This window comes from Protomyctophum parallelum (assembly GCF_964188405.1).
Source record: "Protomyctophum parallelum genome assembly, chromosome: 19".
In the NCBI taxonomy this organism is placed as follows: Eukaryota; Metazoa; Chordata; class Actinopteri; order Myctophiformes; family Myctophidae; genus Protomyctophum; species Protomyctophum parallelum.
The window spans coordinates 24,546,268-24,572,421 of record NC_139717.1 but is presented as its reverse complement, the minus strand read 5'-3'; the positions used below and the strand labels follow the sequence as shown (position 1 = coordinate 24,572,421).

General features: G+C 42.5%; 2 protein-coding genes across 2 annotated transcripts in view; one reads left to right on the top strand and one right to left on the bottom strand.

Annotated features, from left to right (window-relative positions):
* The window catches only part of cenpe (centromere protein E), a 32,557-nt gene extending 13,232 nt beyond the window's left edge, over positions 1-19,325 (bottom strand). Inside the window, exons 1-30 of the mRNA XM_083790527.1 lie at positions 19,199-19,325; positions 15,673-15,776; positions 14,190-14,279; positions 13,954-14,075; positions 13,716-13,835; positions 13,539-13,620; positions 13,379-13,446; positions 13,119-13,184; positions 12,971-13,022; positions 12,698-12,785; positions 12,108-12,237; positions 9,123-9,242; positions 8,229-8,381; positions 7,767-7,905; positions 7,571-7,664; positions 6,946-7,441; positions 6,794-6,850; positions 6,187-6,345; positions 5,813-5,887; positions 5,637-5,705; positions 4,857-4,988; positions 4,172-4,349; positions 3,671-3,825; positions 3,028-3,300; positions 2,735-2,881; positions 2,044-2,223; positions 1,586-1,681; positions 1,309-1,392; positions 298-405; positions 27-215 (exon numbers count right to left, since the gene is read on the bottom strand). Of these exons, the coding sequence (XP_083646653.1) occupies positions 27-215; positions 298-405; positions 1,309-1,392; positions 1,586-1,681; positions 2,044-2,223; positions 2,735-2,881; positions 3,028-3,300; positions 3,671-3,825; positions 4,172-4,349; positions 4,857-4,988; positions 5,637-5,705; positions 5,813-5,887; positions 6,187-6,345; positions 6,794-6,850; positions 6,946-7,441; positions 7,571-7,664; positions 7,767-7,905; positions 8,229-8,381; positions 9,123-9,242; positions 12,108-12,237; positions 12,698-12,785; positions 12,971-13,022; positions 13,119-13,184; positions 13,379-13,446; positions 13,539-13,620; positions 13,716-13,835; positions 13,954-14,075; positions 14,190-14,279; positions 15,673-15,776; positions 19,199-19,257 (3,885 nt within the window). The 5' untranslated portion in view covers positions 19,258-19,325. The remainder of the gene's footprint in view (positions 1-26; positions 216-297; positions 406-1,308; positions 1,393-1,585; positions 1,682-2,043; positions 2,224-2,734; positions 2,882-3,027; positions 3,301-3,670; positions 3,826-4,171; positions 4,350-4,856; positions 4,989-5,636; positions 5,706-5,812; positions 5,888-6,186; positions 6,346-6,793; positions 6,851-6,945; positions 7,442-7,570; positions 7,665-7,766; positions 7,906-8,228; positions 8,382-9,122; positions 9,243-12,107; positions 12,238-12,697; positions 12,786-12,970; positions 13,023-13,118; positions 13,185-13,378; positions 13,447-13,538; positions 13,621-13,715; positions 13,836-13,953; positions 14,076-14,189; positions 14,280-15,672; positions 15,777-19,198) is intronic.
* A 1,142-nt stretch (positions 19,326-20,467) lies between these two features.
* Positions 20,468-25,919, top strand: rmdn3 (regulator of microtubule dynamics 3). The gene is made up of 10 exons (XM_083790261.1): positions 20,468-21,252; positions 21,679-22,349; positions 23,067-23,169; positions 23,535-23,595; positions 23,677-23,752; positions 24,296-24,373; positions 24,803-24,901; positions 25,067-25,120; positions 25,217-25,297; positions 25,446-25,919. Exons 1-10 carry the CDS (start codon positions 20,994-20,996, stop codon positions 25,506-25,508), a joined length of 1,545 nt encoding a protein of 514 aa, XP_083646387.1. The 5' UTR covers positions 20,468-20,993; the 3' UTR covers positions 25,509-25,919.
* Positions 25,920-26,154: the final 235 nt, after the last annotated feature.

Sequence of the window (26,154 nt, the reverse complement as noted above, 5' to 3'; positions counted from 1 at the left end):
CTTAAGTGAAAGTTTGTGTATGTTACCGTCTCCATGTTTGCCTCCAGGTCTGCTTTGAGCTGGTTTTTCTCCTGTCTCAATCCCTCCAGTATCTCCTCGAGTTGGTCTCTCTCTTCAGTGAGACAAGTTACTGTAGACATTGTACAGCTAGTGCTGGAAAGGAGACCATCTCTCTCTGCTTTCAGACTGGCGAGCTCCTCGCTCAGCTGCCGATTCTAAAATAAAGAATCAGACCCGTCTGAGTGGTGCTGTACAAGCCCTACGGCACACTATCAAAATCAAATGTTTGTTTCAAACCTGGTTCTGGAGCTCTTCCAGATGAGAGAAGTTATCTGCACAGCTCCCGTTTTCTAGTTGCTTGATCTTTCCCAGAGCAGCCATGAGGTCCTGCTGATTCTCGATCGCCTACACAATAGTTACCATGAAAATTATATAAATTATATTATAGTTATACTAATGCACCATTACCAAATACAGACAAACTAATAACTGGACTTCGTTGTCCAATATTTAGCCATCAGTAGTGAAGTGAGGGGTGCTCTTATCTTACAACATAATGTTTGTAACGGGTGCTAATGTTTTAGTCCTCAACACAAACATTACATTTCTCTTTATTGTCTGGTGTCTTCTTAAACAAGCATTGTTGAAAAACCAACATTAAAGCTACTTAGTGGCTAGGAATACTGGACTACTCGCCCCGGTGCTTGCCCGTTTTTCCTCCCGGAATTTTCCTCAGTGAGGGGGATAACTTGTAATATGCTATTGGCTGTTTGTATTCTTTTTGGAAAAATATAAAAAGATACTCCTGTGGAAAGGCTATATTATTTGACTTATATTGAACCTATAAACAATTTAGTATTATTTAGTATATGTAAGGTTTTGCCCCCTCAAATGGTACCTCGTCAGATAATCCCCACATATCCTACAACAACTTCTGTGAACAGACTTCACTGTAGTAGCTTTTCATAAATTATATTTGTACTTAGGCTGTTCTGCTGTCATGAAAGTTTATAGTTAGAGAAATTCAAAGTCCAGCCGTCTGCTGTCCAGCCTCTCCCACCCCTCACTGGGGAGAATTCTGGGAGTAAAACAGAAACGGGGCGAGTAGTCTTGTTACCGTGGCTAGCGCCCCTCAAAAAAAAGAAGCTGTCATGGTCACGAAAAACCTTGATTAACTCCAAGTTACTGAAAGTACTTATTCCACACCTACATTCTCAGCCAAACATGATACACAGCAGAGCTGCCTGCATACCAAACTAAAGCACTGGAGCGTATGAGAGTCCTCAAAGAAAAGAAAAGCCTTTTTACCATATCCACATTCTCCCGGAGGTCATCTTTCAGCTCGTTCCTCTCCTCTTTAACACCGTCAAGCTCCTGCTCAAGCCCTTGGATCTGTCACAACGGAATATAAAGAGTACTGTATGACTCAAACAGAACCCAGGTTCCCAAACGGAATCATGAAGAAAACTAGTGGCAACAAACCTACACCCACCAACTGCGTGAAAATCAAACACGGCTGATAACATGCCATATGGCCCTAAAGTATTTGGTTCCGTGAAGATATTAGCAAAAAATAATAACTTACTTGACTGTGGCACTCGTCTAGCGTTTCCTCCAGACGTTTAATGTTCTCCTTCTGCCGACAGTTCTCCTCCAGAGTTGTCCTGAGCTCCTCCCGATTCTGGAATGTTTTTTAAGAATGTTTTATTTCTCATATAACCGTAGAATGAATTGACTGAATTATTGTGGCTAACAGTAAGATGCAGTATTCTCTTTGTGTTTCCCTTGTATGCATCAGACATCTGCGCTTCAAATTCACAGATGAGTGGAAACCATTTCAATCTCACAATTAAAAAAAAGAGAACGGGTTGAACAGTCAAGTTATTTACATTGAATATTTGTCCATAAATGACTACAGTAGATAGTTCATTTTATTGTGAAACCAACTGTGCATTGTCACAGTTTTGCCCATGTTATGGAAGGTTGCCTAATCATCCATATACATTTGCTGACAATCACATTTAGCAAATGTTTGGTGATTACCATGTCCACACTCTCCTGCAGGTCCACTTTGAGTTGGTCGCCCTCTTCTGTCAGAGAAGAGACTTTAGACAGCAGGCTATCCACTTGCTCTGTAGAGCTCTGAGTGGCAGACGCCTTCTCAGACAAGAGACAGTCTCTCTCGGCACGGGCATTCTGAAGCTCCTCAGTTAGCTGGCTTACCTGTACAAAAACAAATATTAAGTGAATGGTCCTCGTTCACAACATAATAAAAAGAAACTACAAAAAACAAACATGTGGACTAACAAGAACATCAGAAATATGTCAATCACAAATTCATGACCAAAAAAGGCATAGGCATGCTTATTCTTTGCCCATCCTTGACCTATATAATAAGTCATACCTTAAGGACACAACACACTGCTGGTAAAACTGATGGTGGGAATGGTTTGCAATCATCATCATGCGATACAATTACTACCCTGCATATTCATAGGCCTATTAAACAGTACAGGCAGACACTGCCGTGCTTGAGCATACAGTATAGCCACATTTCTGAACAGAGAAAATAGCATTGATCAATATGTTACTTTCTCACTGGCAAATGGAATATCACAGTCTGAGATTCCCCGACACTGGCGCGAGACTCGCACGTGTGTTTAACAAACTTTCATCTGGCCAAACAATGGTGCACTTGCAAGCTTATATGGAAATTAAACATTTAAAGTCATACTTGTTCTTGAAGTTCTTTGCCGATTTCCTCCTCCATATTTTTGGACTGTTCAGAGTCAACAAGCTTCTCTTCCAAGTCTTTAATTAGCTGTTGCATTTCATTCAGATTCTCACCAAGAGCCGTTTGTTGTTCGTCACGCTCATTAAGCTGAAAAATAAACAAAATGTGTAATTTTAAATATGGAGTTTAGGAAAATAAGCACTGATAACATAGGCTAGACATGGCATCATACCATTCAATGCTCATGTCTGACTTATAATTTGTACAAGTATATAGCACACATAATCACTCACTCTGTCCCTTGCGTCTTGCACAGTAGCAAGGAGCTGCGTTCGCTCTGCATCTAATCGGGCCAGGTCTGAGCGAACTGTGTCGAGGTCCTCTGTGGCGTCAGCACACCTCTGGGTAAGGTGTGCTTCCTTATGCTCTGCAACAGCCAGCTCTCCCTGGAGCGTCTGCAAAGCATCCCTTAACTGATGAGACTCTTCTTGGCTCTGAGCCTGGCCAGAGAGCAGGCTGTCCCTCTGGGATTCAACAGCGCACAGTGCCTCTGTGAGATCACACACCTGCGAGAGGGAGAAGGGAAAGGTTTGCTTTACAAGTTGGCACAGCCACAATTATAAGGCATGTCAACATCCGTTCCAAGAAGGCCACCTCATCTGGATTCCAAAACATAATAATTTCACTGTCATCATGTATGGTTTCAAGCAAGTTTTATGGTCAATTATAAAATTATGTTACATACTCATTGCAAGTTACAAGAAACGGAAAAAATAATAATGTTGAAATTGTTTGGTAGCAACAAAGAAAAGCATTTTCTTCCAAGTTATAAATGGTACATTAAAATGTTTTACATAAATGACATTGATCAAATGTAAAACTATTATTTGAATACCTTTTTTTTGTTTAGTGTTGGCTACCGCAGCGTAACCTCACCTGTTTCAACAAATTATCCACTTTGTCTGGAAGATGCTGTAGTGGTGACAACTCCTTCAGCTGAGCTTGGAGTTCTCCCTCTTTGCCATGGAAAACCGTCAGCTCCTTCTTGAGGTTAGTCACCTCTCTCTCAAGGGTCATGCTGTCAATGAGGTCTGGGAAAAATATCATTAATTACTTTATTTTGTCCAGACTCCATAGATGTACTGCAGTGGTTAATTTAACATGCTACTGGTCTAGAGTAAAAATAAATATATAATTTGTAGAGTAGGCCCTTCCTGCAAACTTTGGAAAGAAAGTTATGAAACATGATAAATCTGAATTATGCAAGTTGTTTAACATACTGTAGAGATAATGTGTTGACAAAATCTGTAGGAGTAACAGCAAACTGTTTTTAAGAAATACAATCCACTTATGGTTGCAGAGTTATAGGCCAAAACATAAGAGGGTTATTATAACCACAAGGTTAAAACAAATTGTGGTGTCTAAAATAACACTTACTTTTGGGGACTTTGCCATTCAACAGAGTGGTGAGTTTTGTGTTCTCCTCGAAGGCCATTTTCATTTCTCTCTGGAGCTCAGCCTGCATCTTCTTGTAGCGTGATTTCTCAGTCTCCATCTGGTGGTGCAGGCCACTGACCCCAGCCTCCATCTTCTCATAATTGGCAGTTTGTGCCACCTGGAAAACAGGTTCCACAGGACATAACACTAGTATGGCGAGTCCATGACATACTTTTGTTCAATAATGGCAATTACATCAGCGAAATACAAATATGAGATCACATATTCCCACGCCGATTATACACATATACAATGTCTAAAGTCATAACTAGGTGTGTGTACGATTACAATTTAGGCATTTAGCAGACGCTCTTAATCCAGAGCGATTTACATTAAGCAAGAACAAAAAAACATGGGAATACATCACATAAAAACATTTATCATGAAACATGCGTAAGCTAAGAAAGTAACAGTGGAATATCTATATAATGAAACTATACATATACTACTATGCTATACATATGTACTATGACGTGCTATGACTACATACAATGCAATTATAGTGCCGTCTACATAACATGCTATAAGTCTGCATCAAATGCTATCTAAATCATGTTGAATTTGTTTGGTAGCAACAAAGAAAAGCATGTTCTACCAAGTTATATAGTGTACACTGGTAACTCACATCTCTCTCCTTCAGACTGATATTTTGACTGCGCAGAATGGCCCATTCCTTTTTTGTGTCTCGACTGAGTCCTTCTGCATCATCCAGGGAGCGGCGAAGCTTTGAAACCTCCTGCACCAAGTCCTTGTCTTGCTGTGGGGTATAGGCGAGAGGTGGATGTTTGAGGGGTGCATGAATATTTACTGCATTTGTATAATCCACATCGTTCCAATTCAATCCCAGACAAATGATAGATAACACTAGCAGACAAGTCAGATATTAATGATTTTGTAAGACCCATGCAGAGTTGCAGACCATGACTGTTTTTAGCATTCACACTAACCAAACTGAAAATATATTCTGCTTAAGGATATCACTAGATACAACCAGACTATAGTAATTGTCACACCATTTCACTTCTTTCTAGAGTAAGCCAAACGTTTGACGCATTACTTCAAGTACTTCTTTCTTCTCAGAGAAAGAGCAATATAGTTACAAAACCTTTAGGTTCATAATTACAAAATACATTTAGAAAAGGATTACAGGTACATCAATCAGCCACATGGTGGTGCTATAACAGCCCACTTTATGTTTCTCCTTACAACTATTGAACCGTAGGTTGTAAAATTTAAGTATTTTTCCCTGGATTCCTTGGGTCATGACACAACTACCAACGCAAATGGCCATGCCCATTTGCATCTGGGCATAGATTTAATTTTGTTTTCCAGAATTGCATCTTTCTAGTTTAGAGTTGATGCCATGTACGTACAGTATACACATTTGCATAAACCCAGAACATACCAGACTCTGAAGATCCTCCACCCAAGCACTTTGCTTCTTCAGATCTTCAGACATTAGGCTTAGTCTGGCCTTTAAATAGATTAAAAGGGTAAACATAAATTAACCCATTTTGAATGATTGAATTAACATCCAAGTGGCAATATGACCCATGTGTCATTTGTTGAATGAGGACTTGCCTCAAACTCCTGGCATTTGTACTCTGCAGATTCAAGGTCCTTCTTCAAGGAAGAAATGTCCCTTTTCAGCTCTTGCTATAAGAGCACGTAAGTATAGTGAGTGAGCGTCACAGAACATCATTTTATGGCTTGAAATCACATATCATTGACTTGATACATCAACCATTTACAAAACGAGCATAATGTGGAGGAAAGAAACAAATTGATATTATACAAGTTGTTTCATTTTAAAACACTGAAGATAGCAGATCTACAAGTTCTCATTACATCATGATGCAAGCTTATAGATGGGCTTTTTCTGTATGACACCGTATTCATTAGTTGATAGTCAGGATGATAATCGATAGTTGCAGCCCTACAATGAAGGTAATTACCTCATGAGAGTCTTTTTCTAGAGAGTTAAACTCTTCCAGGTCTCTCCTTTCAGCAAGCTCCTGGGAAAGATCCTCCTTTTCCTGCTCAAGCCGCTCAGCACGCTCTTTGAGGAAGTCTACCTCCTGCTTCATTTGGTTCCTCTCTGCAATAACAGTTTCCTATATAGAAGAATAGTGTGAAAAACAACAATTCTTTCCAATTACAAGGTCCTTCAGTGATAAATAAATTAGATGGGACTAACATATGTTCCATTACGACTGTGCCCATTTCATGGCGTGTTAATTTTCAAATGAAATGCATGTCGCATAAGTTTTTTTTTTAGTGCTGCAACCACTCCAAGGAACAGCTTTGTCCCTATACGACTATGTCAGTTTAGAGTACCAATATTAGGGGGTGCTGCTGCACCACTCGCTTCAGACTAGTCTGATTTTTAACATGACAAGTGTTTTTGGGTTGTTTAGTTATGATGAGCAGGGAAATTATCAAAGTCATTCTGACTATTAAGCAGCATGTAATTAACAGGTGTTGGTTTAACAATCGTAGCGATCCTAGTCAGTCTTTTTTTTGTCTGGTTCATTCAAAAGTTGACCAATTACGTTACATTACCTGATTAGAAACCAGGCTGTCTAACAGCTGCATGGTATCATCAGAACGTTTTTGTATCTGAAAGAAAACTGGGTTACTTTTCTTCACAGATGTTTTATACATGCAAAGTACCATTTATGTAAAGTGACGTGATTAAAAAGGGGGAGGCTGACCTCATCAGCTTTACTGGTTGAGTCAGTTTGAGTCCACTCCTGAAGCTGTCTCTCGAGATCGGCGACTCTCAACTCCAACATCACAACAGATTCTAGCTTCTGCTGAGTCTCCACTTTCAGCTGGAGGTTCAACTCTACTGCTGCGTTTTCGGCTGCTGCCATCTTCTCCATGGCACCATGGGTCTGCAGAGCTTCAATCGCCAGTAGAGCATCCAACTCCTCAACTCTCCTATGGAGTGTTTCAGCCTTTGCCAACGCCTCCGCTTTCTGATCGGTCTCCGCCTTGAGCCGACTCTCCGCTTCCTCCTTCTGGTCGGTCTCCACCTTGAGCCGACTCTCCGCTTCCTCCTTCTGGTCGGTCTCCGCCTTGAGCCGACTCTCCGCTTCCTCCTTCTGGTCGGTCTCCACCTTGAGCCGACTCTCCGCTTCCTCCTTCTGGTCGGTCTCCACCTTGAGCCGGTTCTCCAGCTCGGACACTTTGATGGATATTTGAGGGCTGGGAAAAAAAAAAAAAAAAAAGATAGACCAAAAGTTCTCACGGAAGTCTGGTTAGTGGGGCATTCCATCCCTACAAGTATTTAAACAAAGAGAAATGTGTTCTCTACACCTGCAGGGTAAAAATCACCTGTCTCCAAAGCTGGAAAAAGAGTTTTGGTTCATCTCTGGGCAAAAAGACGACTCATAATGACTTTCCCAACGAGACTCAAATTCTTCATCATCTGACAATATAAAAGAAAGCTTATATTAAATAAAGTGCACCAGAACTGTGTCCATTTAGATGAAAATGCTTCATTGTGGAGATTTCCTGCATTCATGCTTACATTCGCCCTGCTCGGACAGTGAAGTCATTTTCCGTGCGACAGGCTCTGCAAAACTGAGCTCTGATGGTTTGACATGTCCATCCGACGGCTCAGTGGGCCTGAGAAGTTTCCCTCCCCATGTGACCCTGCGTTTTGGCATCTACACAGATGACAGAGTATTAATCCATTTGATGGTTGATAAACACAAATTTCCAGATTATAATGCACATTTTGTGAGATGCACCTATATTTTTGTGAGATGCATCTATAACTAGAAAGGTCGCAATTTTGAAAAATTACAAAGTGTGGTTGCTGCAGTCGCTTACATAGGCCCCTCCCACTAATCTAGTGGGAGGGGCACACTGCCAATTATGTGGTTCTATGTGCATGCTGATAAGAGGCATTATGCACATGTAATTAAAAAAAACTTAAATACGAGCGTTTCCATGGTCCTCCCGATTTCGGATCTTGTGCTGGTTGTACCTTATTACTGGCGACAAAAGATGTACTGGTGACAAGGAGTCTAGTGAGGTTGCGGATCTTGTCAGTCTGTTCTATGCGGAGCTGTTCCTTCTCCTGTAGGAGTAGAAATAGGGACTCCTTCTCTGTTGCTGTTGTCTGGGTAACTGATGAAACCTGCCATGGGAGAGAGGTCAATTAATTTGCATGCAGGACAACACTGCTGTCCGGGTGTGGAACAGCCTACCAGAGCATGTAGTTAATTAAATGACAAACATACGACCTTCAAGCATTAAAGTTTATAGACATCTCATTCTTCTGACCACCCACAATGACTGTTGTTCACTTTTTGTAGAATTAGATAGCATTTGACTAAATCATGTTATGTACTATGTAGACAGCACTAGAATTGTATGTAGTCATAGCACATGGGTATAGTATACATGTACCGGTAGTTTAATTATAGATATTCCACTGTTAAGTTCTTAGTTTACGCATGTTTCATGATAACTACTTTTTTACTCTGGATTAAGAGTCTGCTAAATGCTGAAATTGTAAAATAGTATGATGGCCAATGGATATCCTCTTAATTTGCCATTTGGGGGAAAATTGGGTTATACAATAAAGTTGAATAGATTCCTTTATAACCTGGGGTAAGATCCTTGTGCACAGCACCTTCAAGCAGCTAAGACAACGGTCACACTTATCGTCTTGTTGTAAACTGATGTTTATTATTAGTGATGTTGCAACAATGCCTTGAGAAAACCATTTACCATCATTACCAATGTTGCAACAATGAAAATAATTTGTTTGTTCTGTATTATGCCAGACGTATAAATATAAAATAGTGCAAGGATGTAAACAATGATTGATTTCATCTATTCAAAACGTATCCAATCCCAGAAAAATTTTACTTGCCTCGTGAAGCCGTCGCTTCAGGTCAACGATCTCATTGCGATACCTCTTCAGCAGGGCCCCATCATCATAAACTTCTGTGACGTGAGGATCGTTTTTCATGCACTTGGCAGTACTAGCGAACTAGAAAAAAGGAAAAAAAAGTACAGGTGAAGTGAGGCTACAAGAAAAGGGCAACATGCACATCCCCAAACCAAGTTTGGGCAGGTGATGAGCGACGAACAGTATACACATACGATGCAACTCCTCATAAAGAAGTTAGAACACATCAAAATGAATTTGTCACCAAGTCACTAGTATAGAGCGTTGCAGTCCCGCCTCCTCCGAGGGCACTGGAAGAGAATTTCCCATAGATGTTTCAGAAAGTATTTAAAATCTTTATTAAGCCTCGAAATGACAACTCTGATGACAACTGACTATAATGGGCAAAAGATGGACCTTCCAGGACCGGCCTACTGGTATGAGACGTCAACTAGACTACATACTAGTGAGACGAAAATGGAGGAATTCCATCTTGAACGCGGAACCCTACAACACCTTCAACTCTGTAGGTTCTGACCACCGGGTGGTATCCATGAGAGTGAGGTTGAGTCTAAGGACCCCAAAACCGAGCCCCATGGTACGCCATGACTGGAGGACATTCTCCACAAGCCCTGAACTACAGGCCAGATACACAGTGGAGTTCAAGGACCTCGTTCACATACAGGATGTGAGGGAGGAACCGGGCACAGGGTACACAAAGTTCATGGAAGCACACAAGGCTGCAACAGCGAGGTGTGTACCGATGATGCAGAGGACCAGAGGCCCAACCAGATCGAAACATCCAGATGTCATCGCAGCGCGTCAAAGAATAGAGGAAGCACGTCGAGCATGCGATCAAGAACCGTCCGCAGAACAACGCGAGACACTGAAGGAGGCCAAGCGTCTTCTCTTCGCCGAGTACGACAACATCAAGGGTGAGGAGCTGATGCAAAAAGTCCGCAGGGTAGAAGCTGCTCATGGGGAATTCCAGTACAGCGAGTCATGGAAGGTGATCAATGAGATGTGTGGAAGGAAAAGACCGAAAGAGGGACAGGTGGCAGGAAACAGCCCAGAAGAGAGAGTGACCACCTGGTTAACTCACTTCAGGAACCTCCTCGGCACACACCAGACAGTGGAAGGTGCTGAAAGGGAAATGCCTGCAGTCCTAGAGGATCTCCGCATTGATGACGGCCCTTTCACAGCAGGAGAGTTTGCCAAGGTCAAAGCCTCCCTGAAGCAAGGGAAAAGTGCTGGACCTGACGGCATTCCACCTGAGGTAGTCAAGAACTGCAATCTGGATGAAGTCATCTTGGAGATCTGCAACCAGGCTCTATTGGGAAACATCATGCCAGAAATATGGTCTCTCTCTCACATCATCCCAGTACCAAAATCTGGAGATCTGTCAAAACCTGACAATTACCACGGTATCAGCCTGACCTGTATCATAGCAAAAATGTTCAATCGCATGATACTGAACAGGATTAGGAGCGCAATCGACCCCCACCTCAGGGAAAACCAAAACGGATTCCGAGAGGGGAGAACAACCTTAGCCCAGATCCTTGCGTTACGGAGGATCATTGAAGAGGTCAAGAGGAACAACCTAGCAGCAGTGCTATGCTTCATTGACTTCAAGAAGGCCTTTGACTCAATCCATAGAGGAATGATGGTGAGAATACTCAAGGCCTACAATGTTCCTCCGAACCTGCTCAGAGCCATTGACACCATGTACACAGGAACGAGAGCCCGAGTGACAACGCCGGATGGTAACAGCGAGGAATTCAGCATCCAAACCGGAGTGCTGCAGGGAGACACCCTGGCCCCCTTCCTTTTTATAATAGTGTTGGACTATGCCCTGAGACAAGCTATTAATGGAAGGGAGCCAGAGCTCGGCTTCACTGTCTCACCCAGAAGGTCTACGAGACACCCTGCAGAAACCCTCACAGACCTGGACTACGCTGATGACATCTGCCTGCTATCTGACAACGTAAGGCAGGCACAGGCTCTCCTGACCTGTGTGGAGATGGAGTGCGCCAAAGTTGGCCTCAGTCTAAATGCAAAGAAGACTGAGGTCATACTCTATAACATCCCCCAAGAACATCTGCCCCTAACGACAATAGAGGGTATTGTCCTAAAGGAGGTCAGTGACTTCAAATACCTGGGCGCATGGGTCGACTCCACAGAGAAGGACCTTAAAGTGAGGAAGGCACTTGCCTGGCGAGCTCTTAATGGTATGACCAGTGTGTGGAAATCCAACCTCCCCCGACACATCAAGATCAGAGTTTCTTCTCTGCTACCGTGGAGTCCGTCCTCCTCTATGGCTGTGAATGCTGGACACTTAAACAAGCCCTACAGAAATCCCTGGACGGGTGCTACACCAGAATGTTACGTGTGGTACTTAACATCAACCAGGATGAGCACATCACCAACAAGCTTCTGTACGGGGCATTACCAAGTGTAACAGAGAAGATAGCAGTAAGGAGGATGAGACTAGCTGGCCACTGCCACCGACATCAAGAACTCCCGGCCAAAAAGCTTGTACTGTGGGAACCAACACACGGGCATCGATCGAGAGGACGTCCCACACCTACCTACGTGGACGTACTAAAGAAAGATACTGGTGCGGAAAGCACAAAGGAGCTGGCCAGATGTATGGAGAACCGAGATGACTGGAGACGCCGATGGAGGGCTCGTCTGAGGACGACGTAGAGCGAGAGACTAAACACAATTATTTGGGCTGAACAAATAATTAGAAGAGAGTTTCTTTCGAATCATTTGTCCGGCCCAAAACATTGTTTATTGTCAAGGTCATCATCTGTGTTAGCTTTGTCCAAGGCTTTAAATACTTTTTGAAACGTCCATGGAAAAAAATGAATGGTGCTGGTGCCCTAGTCGTTCTGAAAGGGGGCCGGCGGGACTGTGACGCTCTATTGATGACGTATCAAACACACAGTAAAGGATTCCACCAACCTGAAGGGTGCTGAGGGTTTCATCCAGTGTTGCAGGAGTGATGGTACAAATGATAACCGTTTTGGCGTTCCCACCCAAGGAGTTCTGCAGGATTCGGGTGAGTTTGCTGTCTCTGTAGTTTGTGAAGCCACTGTGTGGAAAGAGTATAATTTACAGAAACAAATTTCTTTAATTTAATGATAAAACCATTAGTAGGGCTGTTATGGAGCTGTCCAAGTATCTGAACTTATGTGACCAGATTTGACTGAGGGGCTGCCATTGGATTTATTTTAATTGACATATTGGTTCGGTTTGACCCACCAGTTTTGGAATATGACTTGTAGAGTAATGACTTCCAGTAAATGGAGTTGAGAAAACAAGTTTGAAAAGTTCGCTTCTGTGGACTCTAACATTACATCTAGCTACATCTGCCTGTGCTTTACTCATTTTGGATAAAAAAATAAATGTGTCAGGTCGTATATAAACTTAAAGCACATCGCCTGAAGGGAACAAAGTAAAGGAGAGTATCATGTAAAGGGGAATATTATCGGCCCAAACAGACAAGGAAAGCGTGCTTTCCCCGCACTAGAATAAAACTTTAGTTCACTCACCGCTGGTTTGCCTCAGACAGCTTTTTGATTACTTGTCCAAGCGTGAAGAGACTTTTATTGATGTTACAACCCTCAATGAAGCGCGCACCTAAGAAATCAAATTATGCTCGTTTGACCAGGCTGAATTACAAAACAGAGGCCATAAACTGCATCATATATCAATCCCATGGTAAGTAGAATAATAAACTGGCAGGGAGTTAGAACCTCTCCCCAAAACCATGCAATGTTTGGAAAATATGACCATTAATTAGTAAAACGCTTCCCCAACTTTACCTTCTGCACCAGTTTGACTTGCCCTTTCTGAACCAGCCAGGTCAACCAAATTCTAGAAGGGGACAAAATAAACCTGTATCTAGGAGCCAAAGATAATTTAGTCATTAAATAAAGACGCAACAGATGTGTTCCATCCAGGCTTGCTTACCAGGTGAGACACGGTAATGGCTCCATCAGCATTTTCACCATCACCATCTTCTCGGCTCTCCAAAATCTGACATAAAGCAAGACTTTACTAAAGCATGCATCAGAGTCCATTATGTTATATTGCATGATGCATATAATTATTACGCATATATCAATGTTATGCTTTTGATGCAAGATTTTCATGTTTGAATTTAATGTAAATTAATATTTTTTTAATTTTAGGAATTCTTGTTTTAATGCCGCAGGCACAATTTGTCTTACCATGCGGAAAATGGTGTGTGACCGACTGCTCCGCTGGTTCATTTTTGTCTTTTCATAATGCCGGTTTTCTGCACAGATGAGTTGAGTAAAACACAAGTTAAATTCTGTTTTAACAGCTGTGCAAAGAATAGTCTTTACTTTTGTTAATAAGACCTCTCACTTTCTCCTTTCCTAATCCAGGCCAGGGCTTGAGCAGGGTTTATCACTAGTTCCTCAGTCAGATCAGCCACATACACGGTTTTCTGTCAAGACAATGGATTTGCGAATACATTACGTTAACACAAAACAATGCACATCTCTTTGCAAACAAAAGCTAAAACGAATCTATGCCACTTACATGGGAGTCCTCACGGACTTCCAACGGCTTCCTCTTCCAGTTATCGACCAGCAAATCAGCTACCGTCTCATTGTAGATCTCCATATAAGATACCCTGAGAAGGAACTCCTTCTTAGGATACTACAATGAAGCGAAACCATTAATTTTTGATTAACATCAATGAGGTTTGCACCAGTGTGTACTGATAACAACCCAAGATTAGAACACCATTTCTATTATTATATGAAAGACTTTTCACCTTGATCTTGATCGTCTGGAAGATATCTTCCATGGCCAGGGGTATCACTCCTGGTGTACCGTCACTGCCCATCATGGTAAATGTCTTGCCAGACGAGGTCTGCCCATACGCAAATATGGTTCCTAGACAATATGGTTAGAAAAATATAAGGATTATATACTTTTTGTTGGGGCTAAACAACAAACTGTATGGTTTTATGAGGCAGATCTCAATATGCCTTCCCCCCCCACACATACCATTGTATCCTTGAACCGCAGATGCAACCAGAGGCATTGCTATATCGTGATAGAGCTGGGCAGTTGATTCGTTAGCTCCAAACACACGATCTGTTGAATACATCAGACAAGTCAGTCAGACAAACACTTGATTACTTATTATAATAAAACTATGGCTATTTAATTAGAATCATTGACATTTGCCTTTGGAACTTTGCAATACAGTTTAAAATATAACTAAAATACAAAAAACATCAATAATAGCACTTTTCTAAATACCAAAAGTTGCTTTAAGAAAATAAATAAGAAAGATAAGATCAAAAGGGATAAAAGGTTAAGCAGTCGTTTGTTTATTCCACACTTTTACTACTAAGGATTAAGATAAATCATGATGCTAGATTTAGATATATACACACTACAGAGTGATCACACAGAAGATTGCTAGACTAGACACAGCTGCCGGTTCCCCAACAGGAATTTCTTTGGGATAATAAAACAGTTTCTACAAATGGGTGAACAAATAAAATACCATAATAAATTCAAGGCAAGCAGACATTGGAATTCCTACCAAAAAGCACAGGCTTTTAGTTCATGAAGTAACAAATGGTAAAGGGTGCATTTTATATAGCACCTTTATCCAATGCACTTTTACATAGATCACATGATGCACATTAGGAGCAATTAGGGGTTCAGCTTGCTCAAGGACACTTGACACCCGGGTTCGAACTGGCAACAAAAATATATATTATGAGCGATGGAAATAAGCGAATTAGCACAACACCCCATAGCCCCATTCAATTCATGTAGGGCTTATGGTTGGGGAAATAGCCAATAAGGAGCTTTTGCACAAAACACCTGGACCTTTGTGGTAGGGATGGGTCCGATTATCGTTGATAGGACCCGAAATAGATTATGAAAATTAATAATCGATAATCGTTTTTTTTTTTAATTAAAATCTGTTGGAAAGGCAATATTGTCATCCAAACAGGACAGGGCTATAGGCCTACCAAAGTGTGCCTGGGATGTGTCTGTGTAGCTGCATGACTGAGAGGAGTGTGAGTGGAGATTGATTCCAATCAAGATACAGGTTTGGAGGATTTAGCAGGTGTTGGGAATTTACCTAATCAGGCCTAGGCTGGGGTTGCTATGGTGATCAATTGGATCAACAGTGGTCCAGGGACCACCAGTGGTCCTCATTTAAAAGATGGAGTTAGTAACCAAATGGACCCTTATTAACTCTCAAGAGTTACAATTATTGTTAATCAACTACCTCAGAGGTTCCCAAACTTTTTTGACTTAGGTACCCCTTGGGGGGAAGATTTTTTTTATTTGTAGGGTTCATTACAAAACTTTTAGTTACTCCGCTGCACTGCACTCTACAGATATTGAAAATATATTGACGTGTAGCATAGCTCTAATGCAAAGGCATTAGAGCTGTGTATGGACCAGAGCTAGCATATCTTCTACCTTGCACAGTATAGGTATGGGTTAGTTAAAAACATACCAAAGTTAAAACACTTTGTTGCATCAACACAGTGCTGCACGGATTTCTCGTCAGTCTTCCAATACAGCACCGGCTTGGTGCCTTCTTTAGCCGTTGCCTCTTCCCTGGTAACATAGCAGAAACGATATTTCAGAATGCAACAAAATATCATCCATTTGGAAATAGCAATCTCACTTACAAGCTCACAACATATGCAAAATGTGACACAATTTGAATAACGTGTGGGGCCAGTCTTGCACGAAACATTTTCTGATCGGGTCCGCACCAAATAAACACATCAGGACTTGACATTAACTTTGAGGCACTTGTACATTTCCCCAGTCACTTGTCCAGAGCACGAGCACACAAATTAATTTTGAATCTACTAACTGTAAGTTAGTTTGGTGAATACTGAATAAATGTTTGAAATCAGCTTCAAAATGAATTAACCACCATTAGAACAAAAATATGTCCAAAATATGCCACTTCTGTATATATTTGTGGGAATGGTAAGATAAATGTCAGAAGACGGATATACATTTAGCATGTGTATGTATGTATTCTTTATAACAAATCCAGTGTGGTAGGAGGGTGTCTGTCTCTCACCGGCATCCAAGCATGGATCATCTAATTAATTTCACAAATTATTTATCTGTTAATTCAGCTAATTTGACATCCCTAGTTTGAATATTAGATAAGTTAATAGCCCTAGAATGTCTGATCATACATTTAATCATATACTCCAAATACAGCCATAGATCGGTCCTATCCTCGCAAGGTTAGCAGACTGACCGTCATATTCAATTTCAAGTTCTGGCAAAACATGTGTAGGCTATAATATATCTCCACAAGCTGCATATGGATGACATTCTCTCCCACGAGGGAGAGGCCTGGAATGAGTGCAGGACTGATCACATCAAAATTTCCTTTAGGAAGCACAAGTGTATGGGGTACACAAAATAGGTGGTGTGATCAATTACCCCACTCACAACACACATGCCAATTGTGTGCCCCATACGTTTGTGCTTCCCAAACATTGACTGTTCCCAAAGGAAGTTCCTATTTTCAGTCCAGCTTTTCCTTGTGGAAAAGTGGTGATAGTTTACTTAACACACATTTTCTGCCAGAACTTTCAAATGGATATGAAACTAGTGGACAATATAGCACTCCAAGTCTTAGGAATTAATTATTGGGCGAGTACACATGCAGCACTACACGTTTAATGCATACGTGGTCAGTCTGCTAAGCGTGCATGGATAGGACAGATATATGACTGTGCATTTGAAATACATGTAATGTATGAAAGACTGCAGACATTAGGACTATTAATATTGGAATGCGAATGGTGATTATTAGGAATGCCAGACAATAGTGTTGGCTGCTAGGAGTGTCACAGAAAGATTAATTACTTGTCCCGGACAAGCAGACAAGCCTTAATGTCAAGCCCTGTACATACATGGAGATCCTTGTCTGACATGTTTGACAACGGTTGTACCACTGTACTTAGTGTAACTAGGCCACTACTAGCTGCAAGCAACTCAGGACAGTCTAGCATTTAGACAGCATTCCGAGTTGCTTGCGGCTACACCTACACTTCCCAATACTTATCTACCTAAATAGGTTCTTATTGATTAAAGGTCCATTTGTCTTTTATTGTATACATCACGTTCTGTCAAGTAATGTTATTACTTTACTAGCCCCATATGTGCCCTCTCCCTACGCTCATTCTGTAGCTCCGAGATGAGGTCACACACTGGGCCCCTCCCACCGCGTTTCACAAACGGCGCAAGTTTCCACAATAAGTGTTTCTTATCCTTACCACACCATTAATCCAAAACGTGTAGGGCCCATGCAGGTTTACACTAATTCAAATTTAGGATCGGCCCAGAAAATCCAACTAGAGATTTGAACTGAGCCTTTACGTCCCGTATTTTGTCAGTCGCTTCCATGTTTATCAAGGAAGTTAGCCCCTTTCGGGACCCTACGTAAAACTTTTCTGATCTTTTGTTGAGTTTTACGTTGGGTCCCTGCTCACTACTGTATTTTCGTATGGAAATTCCTATATGCGGAAATGGAGATTCTCTCTAAAATAGGACCCGCGGCATGTGACGCCATTATTTTCCTTGAGTTATTCTTAATTCGGTAACTTTAAGTAGCTATACATCCAGCTGCGAATATCTCCTGTGGCGCGGAAGCCGTTAAGTATTTTTAATCTTTGTTTGACCGATTTGGTCGCTTTATTTCTTCTTGTTTGTTTACCGTTTATTGTACCGCCTCCCGGTGTGCGGTTGGCTTGTGAGGCTACGTCCCTGCCTCTGATCTGCTCTGTCATAGCTATAGCGCCACTAGCTAGCCAGATAGGCGGTACAATGAGGTGTCAATAAACAAGGAAGGAAAAGAAGAATCCAAGCTTCCAAATCGGGCAAACATATATTAAAAATACTTAACGGCTTCCGCGCCACAGGAGATATTCGCAGCGGCATGTATGGGTACTTATACTTTACATATTCAGAAAGCCTCATACTGAAGAATATCGTCAAAGAGCACGGGGAGGCGGTAAACATGTAAACATGAACCAGTAAATGTTTTAATCAGGTGGCATGGACGACGTGGAACAGGACCCAATGCACTGGGTCGAACAAATGTCAGAAACTTCAGTAGCATTTGGGTTCTGCTTGGAGGGCTACAAGGAAGTGTGCGTGTGCGCGTGCATGTCGAATGAACTGAAGTCAGTTGGACATTTTCGACCAGGGGAGGCGCCGGGGAGGCGCTAAAGCTTTTCAACTTCCTTGATAAACATGGAAGCGACTGAAAAAATACGGGACGTAAAGGCTCAATTCAAATCTCTAGTTGGATTTTCTGGGCCGATGCTAAATTTAAATTGGTGTAAACCTACATGGGCACTACACGTTTTGGATTAATGGTGTGGTAAGGATAAGAAACACTTATTGTGGAAACTTGCGCCGTTTCTGAAACGCGGTGGGAGGGGCCCAGTGTGTGACCTCATCTCGGAGCTACAGAATGAGCGTAGGGAGAGGGAACATATGGGGCTAAGGCTGCTAAGTGATATATGGTTCACATCACGCTCGTCAAGTTTCAGGGCCAAGACAAGTGTAACCCAACATTTAGACTCCCGTAGAGTTTTTTTCTATACAGAATCGAAAAAAGAAAAAAAAAAACTCTACGAGTCTAAATGTTGGGCTAGACAAGTGAATGACTGAAAATACATAGGTCCACAATGGAAACTAGTCGCTGAAGGATCATCCTTTTAGCTCAAACGTCCGAGCGTACATCGTGCTGTCACACTGCCGTGTAAATAAAAAAATATTCAATAAAGAGTTCAAGACTCTTGGTCAGTTTACTGAACCAGCGTGGAGGAGTCTTGAATAAAGGCTAATGATAGCATGCTAGCCGCTAGCTAACTTGACCATGAAATGAAATTAAAATAATCACACAATAGTTAAATGCTGAAAGCAGCTAGCGCTGGCAATGATTTAAGAGTTGTTAGTGTAGTTAGTCGGTTTGTTAATGTTGGTTAAAAACTTACCTTTCAATGAGAGGACGGACACGGATGCAGACCTTTACTGCCGATTCCTCCGCCATCATAAACAGTTGCTATATCTTCTGAAATAATAAACGGAGGTACGGACGGTGGGCTACGGAGCGGAACTCTGAGGAGATGTTGTTAGAAGATGAACAAAGTAACAAACTCTCGAGTCTCGAAGACGCTGCTAACTACCGTCTGAGAATTACAAACAAACACAGGCGGGGCGGACTGTTTTAAATCATGCGCTGTGTGCTCTGATTGGCTGCTGATTCATCAGTCTTGCCAGCTTGAGAGAGAGGGGGGGGGGTAGCCTCGGTCCCAGGCTTACTTATCTGCGAAAAGAAAAGCCTGGTCACAACCTGACGCCAGGGCTCCACTGGGCGCGTCTGCGGCGCGTCTGCGTCGCGTCTGCGTCGCGTCTCCGTCAGCGTCGGGAATGTGCCCTTTTAATCAATGGAGGGTAGCTCCACTGCCCGCGTTGCGTCGCGTCTCCGTCACCATAAAATTGAACCGGTTCGTTTTTTGACGCACGCACGCGTGACGCAACGCGCCCAGTGGAGCCCTGGCGTAAGGCAGAGAAGCTATCAGCGGTTGTATCCTCCGGAACAGCCGTCGAATGTATTTCCCCCGGATACGATATTTTCCCGACCAATCACAACACTTGTTTCATTCGCGGAGAATGTAAACTGATTTGTAAAGCATCAACGATTTCACTTCCGCTAAAACCCCGTAACTTCCGCTGATAGTCTTTTCAGCTTAGGTCTTGCCCAGGGTGGGGGGGGGGGGGGGGGTTGACAGTGACACATTTGAATTGATTGATTGTTGAAATGTTTATTTCACAGTATGTAGAATTTGTCTACTTGCCCGTTGTACTGTAATTCTCCAATCTGTTAATAAATCTTTTTATCAATTAGAGTACATACATTTTGATACAAATAGGCTACTTTTGTACTTTTACTCAAGTACATTTTGAATTCCACACTTTTCTACATTTGCAGTATTGATACTTTTACTTAAGTAAAACATTTTGAGAACTTTTTTCCACCACTGCTGCTGATGGCTGATATTCACAAATAAAACACTATGTGGACCCTGCGGGGGAGCGCAAGGAACTATCCCATTGAGATAGAATGAGTACTTCCGCATTCCATTGTTACAATGGGAGTCAACACTAGTGTCGCCACTCTCTTACTATTACCAGAGCTAGCCGTCCGCATATATCTATGGCCGTCCGTATGAGCCATGAGAAGAACTTTTATTGTTGTAACACCGAGAGAGCATTTCAAGCCGGATGTTTCGTGGTGCTGAACTTAACGCTTCATTGGCAATTTGGCATAATAACAACAAACAGACGAAGCGCAAGAAGCGACGCGCACGACAACCACCATCAGCATGGTGGCTTTTTGTAGCGTTTAAGGTCAACGCTCGTATATGTTTAGATAATGTTTCGCATAAGAAGACGCGTGCGGTAGTGATATGTACTAGTATTAAGGAGATAGTTAAAGCAGAAAACCTCACGAATATAGATCCGACCAGACCACCACGCTAGTTCATGTGACAGCTCGCTGCTTTGGTGTTGACGATAAACGGTTGGTAAACGTCTCCTATAAACGACTTTACTTAACACGTTACATTATACAACATTGCATAGCTTACTGTCATCTATAAGTCGGACAATTGATCGAATAGTTGACTCCATTTGAAGACGTATATTTTAATTAATTTTTTTAGTATTAAAACCTGCTAGTTTGTATTATTTTCGCCTGGTTTGTCGTGGTGGTTGTGAAGAAGCGTAATGACCTCGTCGTTGGGTAGGAGTGGTTTGATAGGACTGGCTGTGTCGGCCACCGCTGGCCTCGGTTTGATAGCGTACATCATCTACAAAGAGGTCACGAGGAGGAGATCCCAGAGACCTCTTCTGCTGCTGGGGACCAGCGGCAGCCATCGTGATGGGGCCAGTCCAGTAGCTCCGGCTCGGCTGTTTGACAGCACCGATGATGATGATGATCATCATGGACCAATAGCTCTGCTGCAGGAGACCCTGGATGCTCAAGGTAGGGTCGACGCTAGCCCCTCTCGGAACCCTCCGTAAAGCTTTTCTGAAATTTGGATGTCACTTTACGTAGGGTCCTTGTGCGTATCTGTGTTTTCGTATTGAAATGATAGAACGCAGACATAAATATCCATTAACGTCGTGTCTGCGCCGTTCTTTTCGTTTGAGTTATTCTGAATGTGTCAACTATAAGTACCTATACATACCGCTGCGAATTCCCTTGTGTCGCGGAAGATCTGCTCTGTCATAGCTATAGCCACTAGCTAGCCAGATAGGCGGTACAATGAGGTGTCAATAAATAAGGAAGGAAGAGAAGAATCAAAGCGACCAAATCGGTCAAACAAAAATACTTAACGGTGTGTGTGTGTGTAAGTAAAATAGCCACCAAGCTGGTCTTAAGCTTCCCCAACCCTGTTGTGTCCTCCAGAGGCGGAGGCCCAGCAGCAGGCGGTGGCAGCGGTGGAGGCAGTGGTCCAGGGCCTGTCTCCAGAGCAGCAGACGGAGTTGAGGAACCAGCTAGACGAGGTGCTGAGCTGCGTGTCCTCACTGCGCACCGAGGTGGCCGAGCTGAGGGGTGGCCTACAGGATATCGCCTCGCAGATCATCCAAGATGTCAAGAAAGGTGTGGAGGACAGCCAGCGTGCACGCAGACGTCGTCACATCCACAGGGGCCGTGCTGACTCTCAGACCTCCAGTTCCGTTTACTTCACTGCCAGCCAGGGCAATGCCAGCATGTATGAAGGGGAGACCAGTGAAGGAGGGTACTCCACAGCATATGCGGAATCCGACTACACGGACCGTGACACGGACAGGGAGGAGGGGGGCGAGAGAGAGCCGGACCAGGAGTCTGAGAAGGAGGAGGAGGACGACGAGGAGGAGAAGAGTTGCGCCACCATTCTCACCCTGCGCCAGGACGACTCCCAGGATGAAGTGGAGGAAGAAGAAGAGGGAGAACATAAAGAGGCGAGGCTGGAGGTGGTAGCGTCAGTTCCCAGCGGGGAGCTGGCTCTGCTGTTGGCACAGACTGACATATTACACACAGGCGATGCCACCCTCAAAGCGGAGGGCTTCCGTCTGCTGCTCGCCCACAGAGCACAGGTGAGCGAGAGGGAGAGGTCTGTGAACACCCCCCCCCAGGGGTCTCTCCCAGGCCCCCTCCTTTTATCCCTCCCTCTACACCAAACCTATTGTCGATGAATGTTTGCTTATTATTACTTGCAATAGGAAGCAAGGGTTCATGTGGTTAACCCATTCTGTACGGGAATCCCTTTTGGTGTTTTAAGCATTGCTATTGAAAAATAGCAGATCTACAAGCTCATAACAAGCTTGTAGGTCTGCTATTTTTGAATAATCGTGAAAATGCGGCACAAATCTGTTAATATAAATTATTTCAGAGCGCACTCGAATGTTCCTGGAATTTTCAGATGGGGGGGGGGGGGGGGGGTCGGCGGCCAATTACAATAATCTTCTGTTTTGGGGGTCCTTGACATGAAATATTGAGCACCACTGATATAGAAACATGGGGTATTTCAGAAAACTGTCAGGATTTAGAAGTCATTTTTAGAATTTCGACGTCGGGCCTAAATGGGTTAAAGGAGGTGCTGTTGTATCAATTGCTTTGGGAATTTTATCGGTTGAAAATTAGACTCCAATGCAGGGTGGATCATCCACTTGCATATTCAAATGTAGAACATGACAGATGTAAATGGTCACATGACCATAGATAAATGGTTTTCTATATTTGCTTATCTTCATTTGTCTGTGGATGAGACTATAAATGTTCTTTCCCCTGTTGCCATGACATCACATTCACAGTACGGAGACAGTCGGGAGTTTCTATGGCGACTGGCACGGGCATACAGTGACATGTTCGAATCGACAGAGGACAAGCAGGAGAAGAAATCCTTTGCAGAACAGGGTAATGTACTTTTAACTTTTTGTGTGTGGGGGGGGGGGGGTTTCTCCATAAATTAATGCCCTACTCGATCATACTACAGCGTCCCACAAAAGCATCAAAAGTAGCCTCTGTGTTTCGAGCTTTGCCGTTTATGAATTTGAATCCTGAAAAGTAACGGTTCTGTACAAATGCAACTTGAAATTCCCAATTGTGTATAGTTAGATGATCAAAGAGTGCTTCTCCAGGTGCTGTGCCAAGTTGAAACCATAGGTTGAAACATCAGCTGTGTGAAATTAACATTGTTGGACAATTGCATGATTTGATATTATCCCAACCATTGGGATATTACCGACTGTCATTATATCTTTAGCTTTAACTTCTTGCAGGCCGCGAGGAGGCTCAGATTGCACTAAAGAAGACTGGCCTGAACGCTGAATGCCACAAATGGTAGGATGCTGTAACAATTTGGGTGTGTTGTCTTCAACAAACTTTTCGATGTGAATTCATTTCCATTTAAACTCTGTCCAGGTTTGCAGTACTAGCAAGTCTGACCTCCCAGTATGACAGCATGCATGGCAAACTGAAGAGCGGTCACATACTCAAGGTCAGTGGTGAAAGGTACCCATTCAGGCCTGACGTCGAAATTAAAAAAATCTAAATCCTGACAATTTTCTGAAAGATTTGAAGCACATTTTTACGATTTTTAAAAAATTGCAGACCTACAAGTTCAAGTTCAAGTTATATGAACATGTAGATCTGCTATTTTTCAATAGCCTTAAACTCGCTTGGCTCAGGGCTAGGTTCAGTGTGAAAGCATAGGGTTTCATCACACTCCTTCATCTATCTCCAATAGAACCTGACTTCCACTGACTTCAGTATGCAGTTCAGTTTCCCATCACTAGAGGGCACCATAGGATTAGATTACATACTTAGGACATTTGGTGGCCCAGGCTCTCTTTATTGAGCCTGACAACAGACCTCTTGTGTTCTGTTAAACAAGATTATTATTATTATATTTGATCTCAGTGGAACTTGATTCAATAAAATTACAATAATTTTAAAAAGATCACGCATTTTAGTTTTCTGTACGATATTTTAAGAGTTGTGTTTAATGTAGTTAATGTGCTGGTATTCTTGTTCTCTGCAGGAGCACTTAGACCGCGCAATAGCCATTAAAGATGACGACCCTCTGTGTTTTTTCCTGCTTGGGCGATGGTGCTATGAGGTGAGCCAAGGAAACTGCTGACATAATAAATATATATAATAAATATATATATATATATATATATATATATATATATATATATATATATATATATATATATATATGGTGCTATGAGGTGAGCCAAGGAAACTGCTGACATAACTAATCCTTGAGTTGTTTCCAAGGAGCAAAGCTAATCTCTCCTCATCGTCATGCCTTCACCAATTTCACAAGTTACTTTTCAAGGCATGGATGAATGATAGACGCTTGTGTGTTGTGTGTCTAGGTATCGACCCTAGGATGTGACCTTGTGTGTTGTGCGTCTAGGTATCGACCCTAGGATGTGACCTTGTGTGTTGTGCGTCTAGGTAGCGACCCTAGGATGTGACCTTGTGTGTTGTGCGTCTAGGTATCGACCCTAGGATGTGACCTTGTGTGTTGTGCCTCTAGGTATCGACCCTAGGATGGCTGGAGAAGAAGGCAGCGGCTGCCCTGTACGAGAGCCCCCCCTCGTCCACTCTACATGACGCCCTGGAGAACTTTCTCAAGGTGCTCATCTACACTTGTGCTTAATTTGTACAGCAACATATAATTCACTTCAGGCTTTAAGGCTTACAGTAATACCTGAGGAGGCAGAACATTTTCTTATCAAATGTTTGACAGTACATTAAAACATTGCTCTTCTCTTGACGTTTCATCATACATCATCATCAGGCAGAGGAACTTGACCCGGGTTTCTCCAAGAGAGTGAGACTTTATATTGCTAAGGTAAATGAAAGATTGAATAAAAACAGTACAATTGCTGCCTCAATGTTTTCTTTCAAAGTAGTGTTCAATGTGCTGTTATTTGGCTTTTTATTTTAGTGTCACATGGAGCTAGGAAATATCTCTGAGGCAAAGAATTGGACCATGTTGGCTTTGAAGATGTCCAATTCCACTAATGATGTAAGGCTGTGATTCTATTCCTATTTTAGGTAGCACAATATTGTCATTGCGTGTAGTATATTTCAGAACATGATACATTTTCCATAATACAGGACAGTTAAAGGAATACATTTGTATTCATGCTTGATTGTGTCTTTGTTCCCCCTAGGATGACATCACTGCTACGTTGGAGACGCAGCTCCGGGCCTTACTTGACAAAGCAGCAGACTAGTGACCTACGTTCAGGACTTTGGTAGTCTAGACTCAGACTAGTGGCCTACATTCATGACTGGTAGTCCAGCCTAGACTAGTCTAGTCCAGCCAGGCTGCCTGCCTAGACTAGTCCAGCCAGGCTGCCTGCCATTGAATGGAATGTGATGCTTTAAAAGCATCACTTTTAAAAACACTGCACTAATCACACCTCCCTCTGTGGTCAGGACATTTATATCAGTCACTGTGAAATGACACATGGAGTGAGTTTGTGGAAGAAGTTCTATATTTATTTATTGCATTGTGTGTTTGGAAGCTACAGCTGCTGACCATATTCTAACTGGATTTCTGTTAACATGACCATATTGTAGCGGCACGTGGCTTTTCCTTTTCCAATACTGTATTTGTGTCGAGTCCATAATGCTTGCTCTTGACCAAATTTTGTAATGTAATTTCAGCTCATATAGATGTGATGCACTGTGGTGGAATTGTCAGATTGTATTAATTTAATTCATTCCAAGATTATATAATGGTTGGTGTTGCACAGTATTGAGGTTTCAAATGTGTATTGCCTTCATAACCGAATTGCATTGCTAAAGATCTCCATGTTTGTTGTTTGGAGCATGTCTCTGTTCCTATGCGTTTTAATTACCTCTAATCCAGTAAAG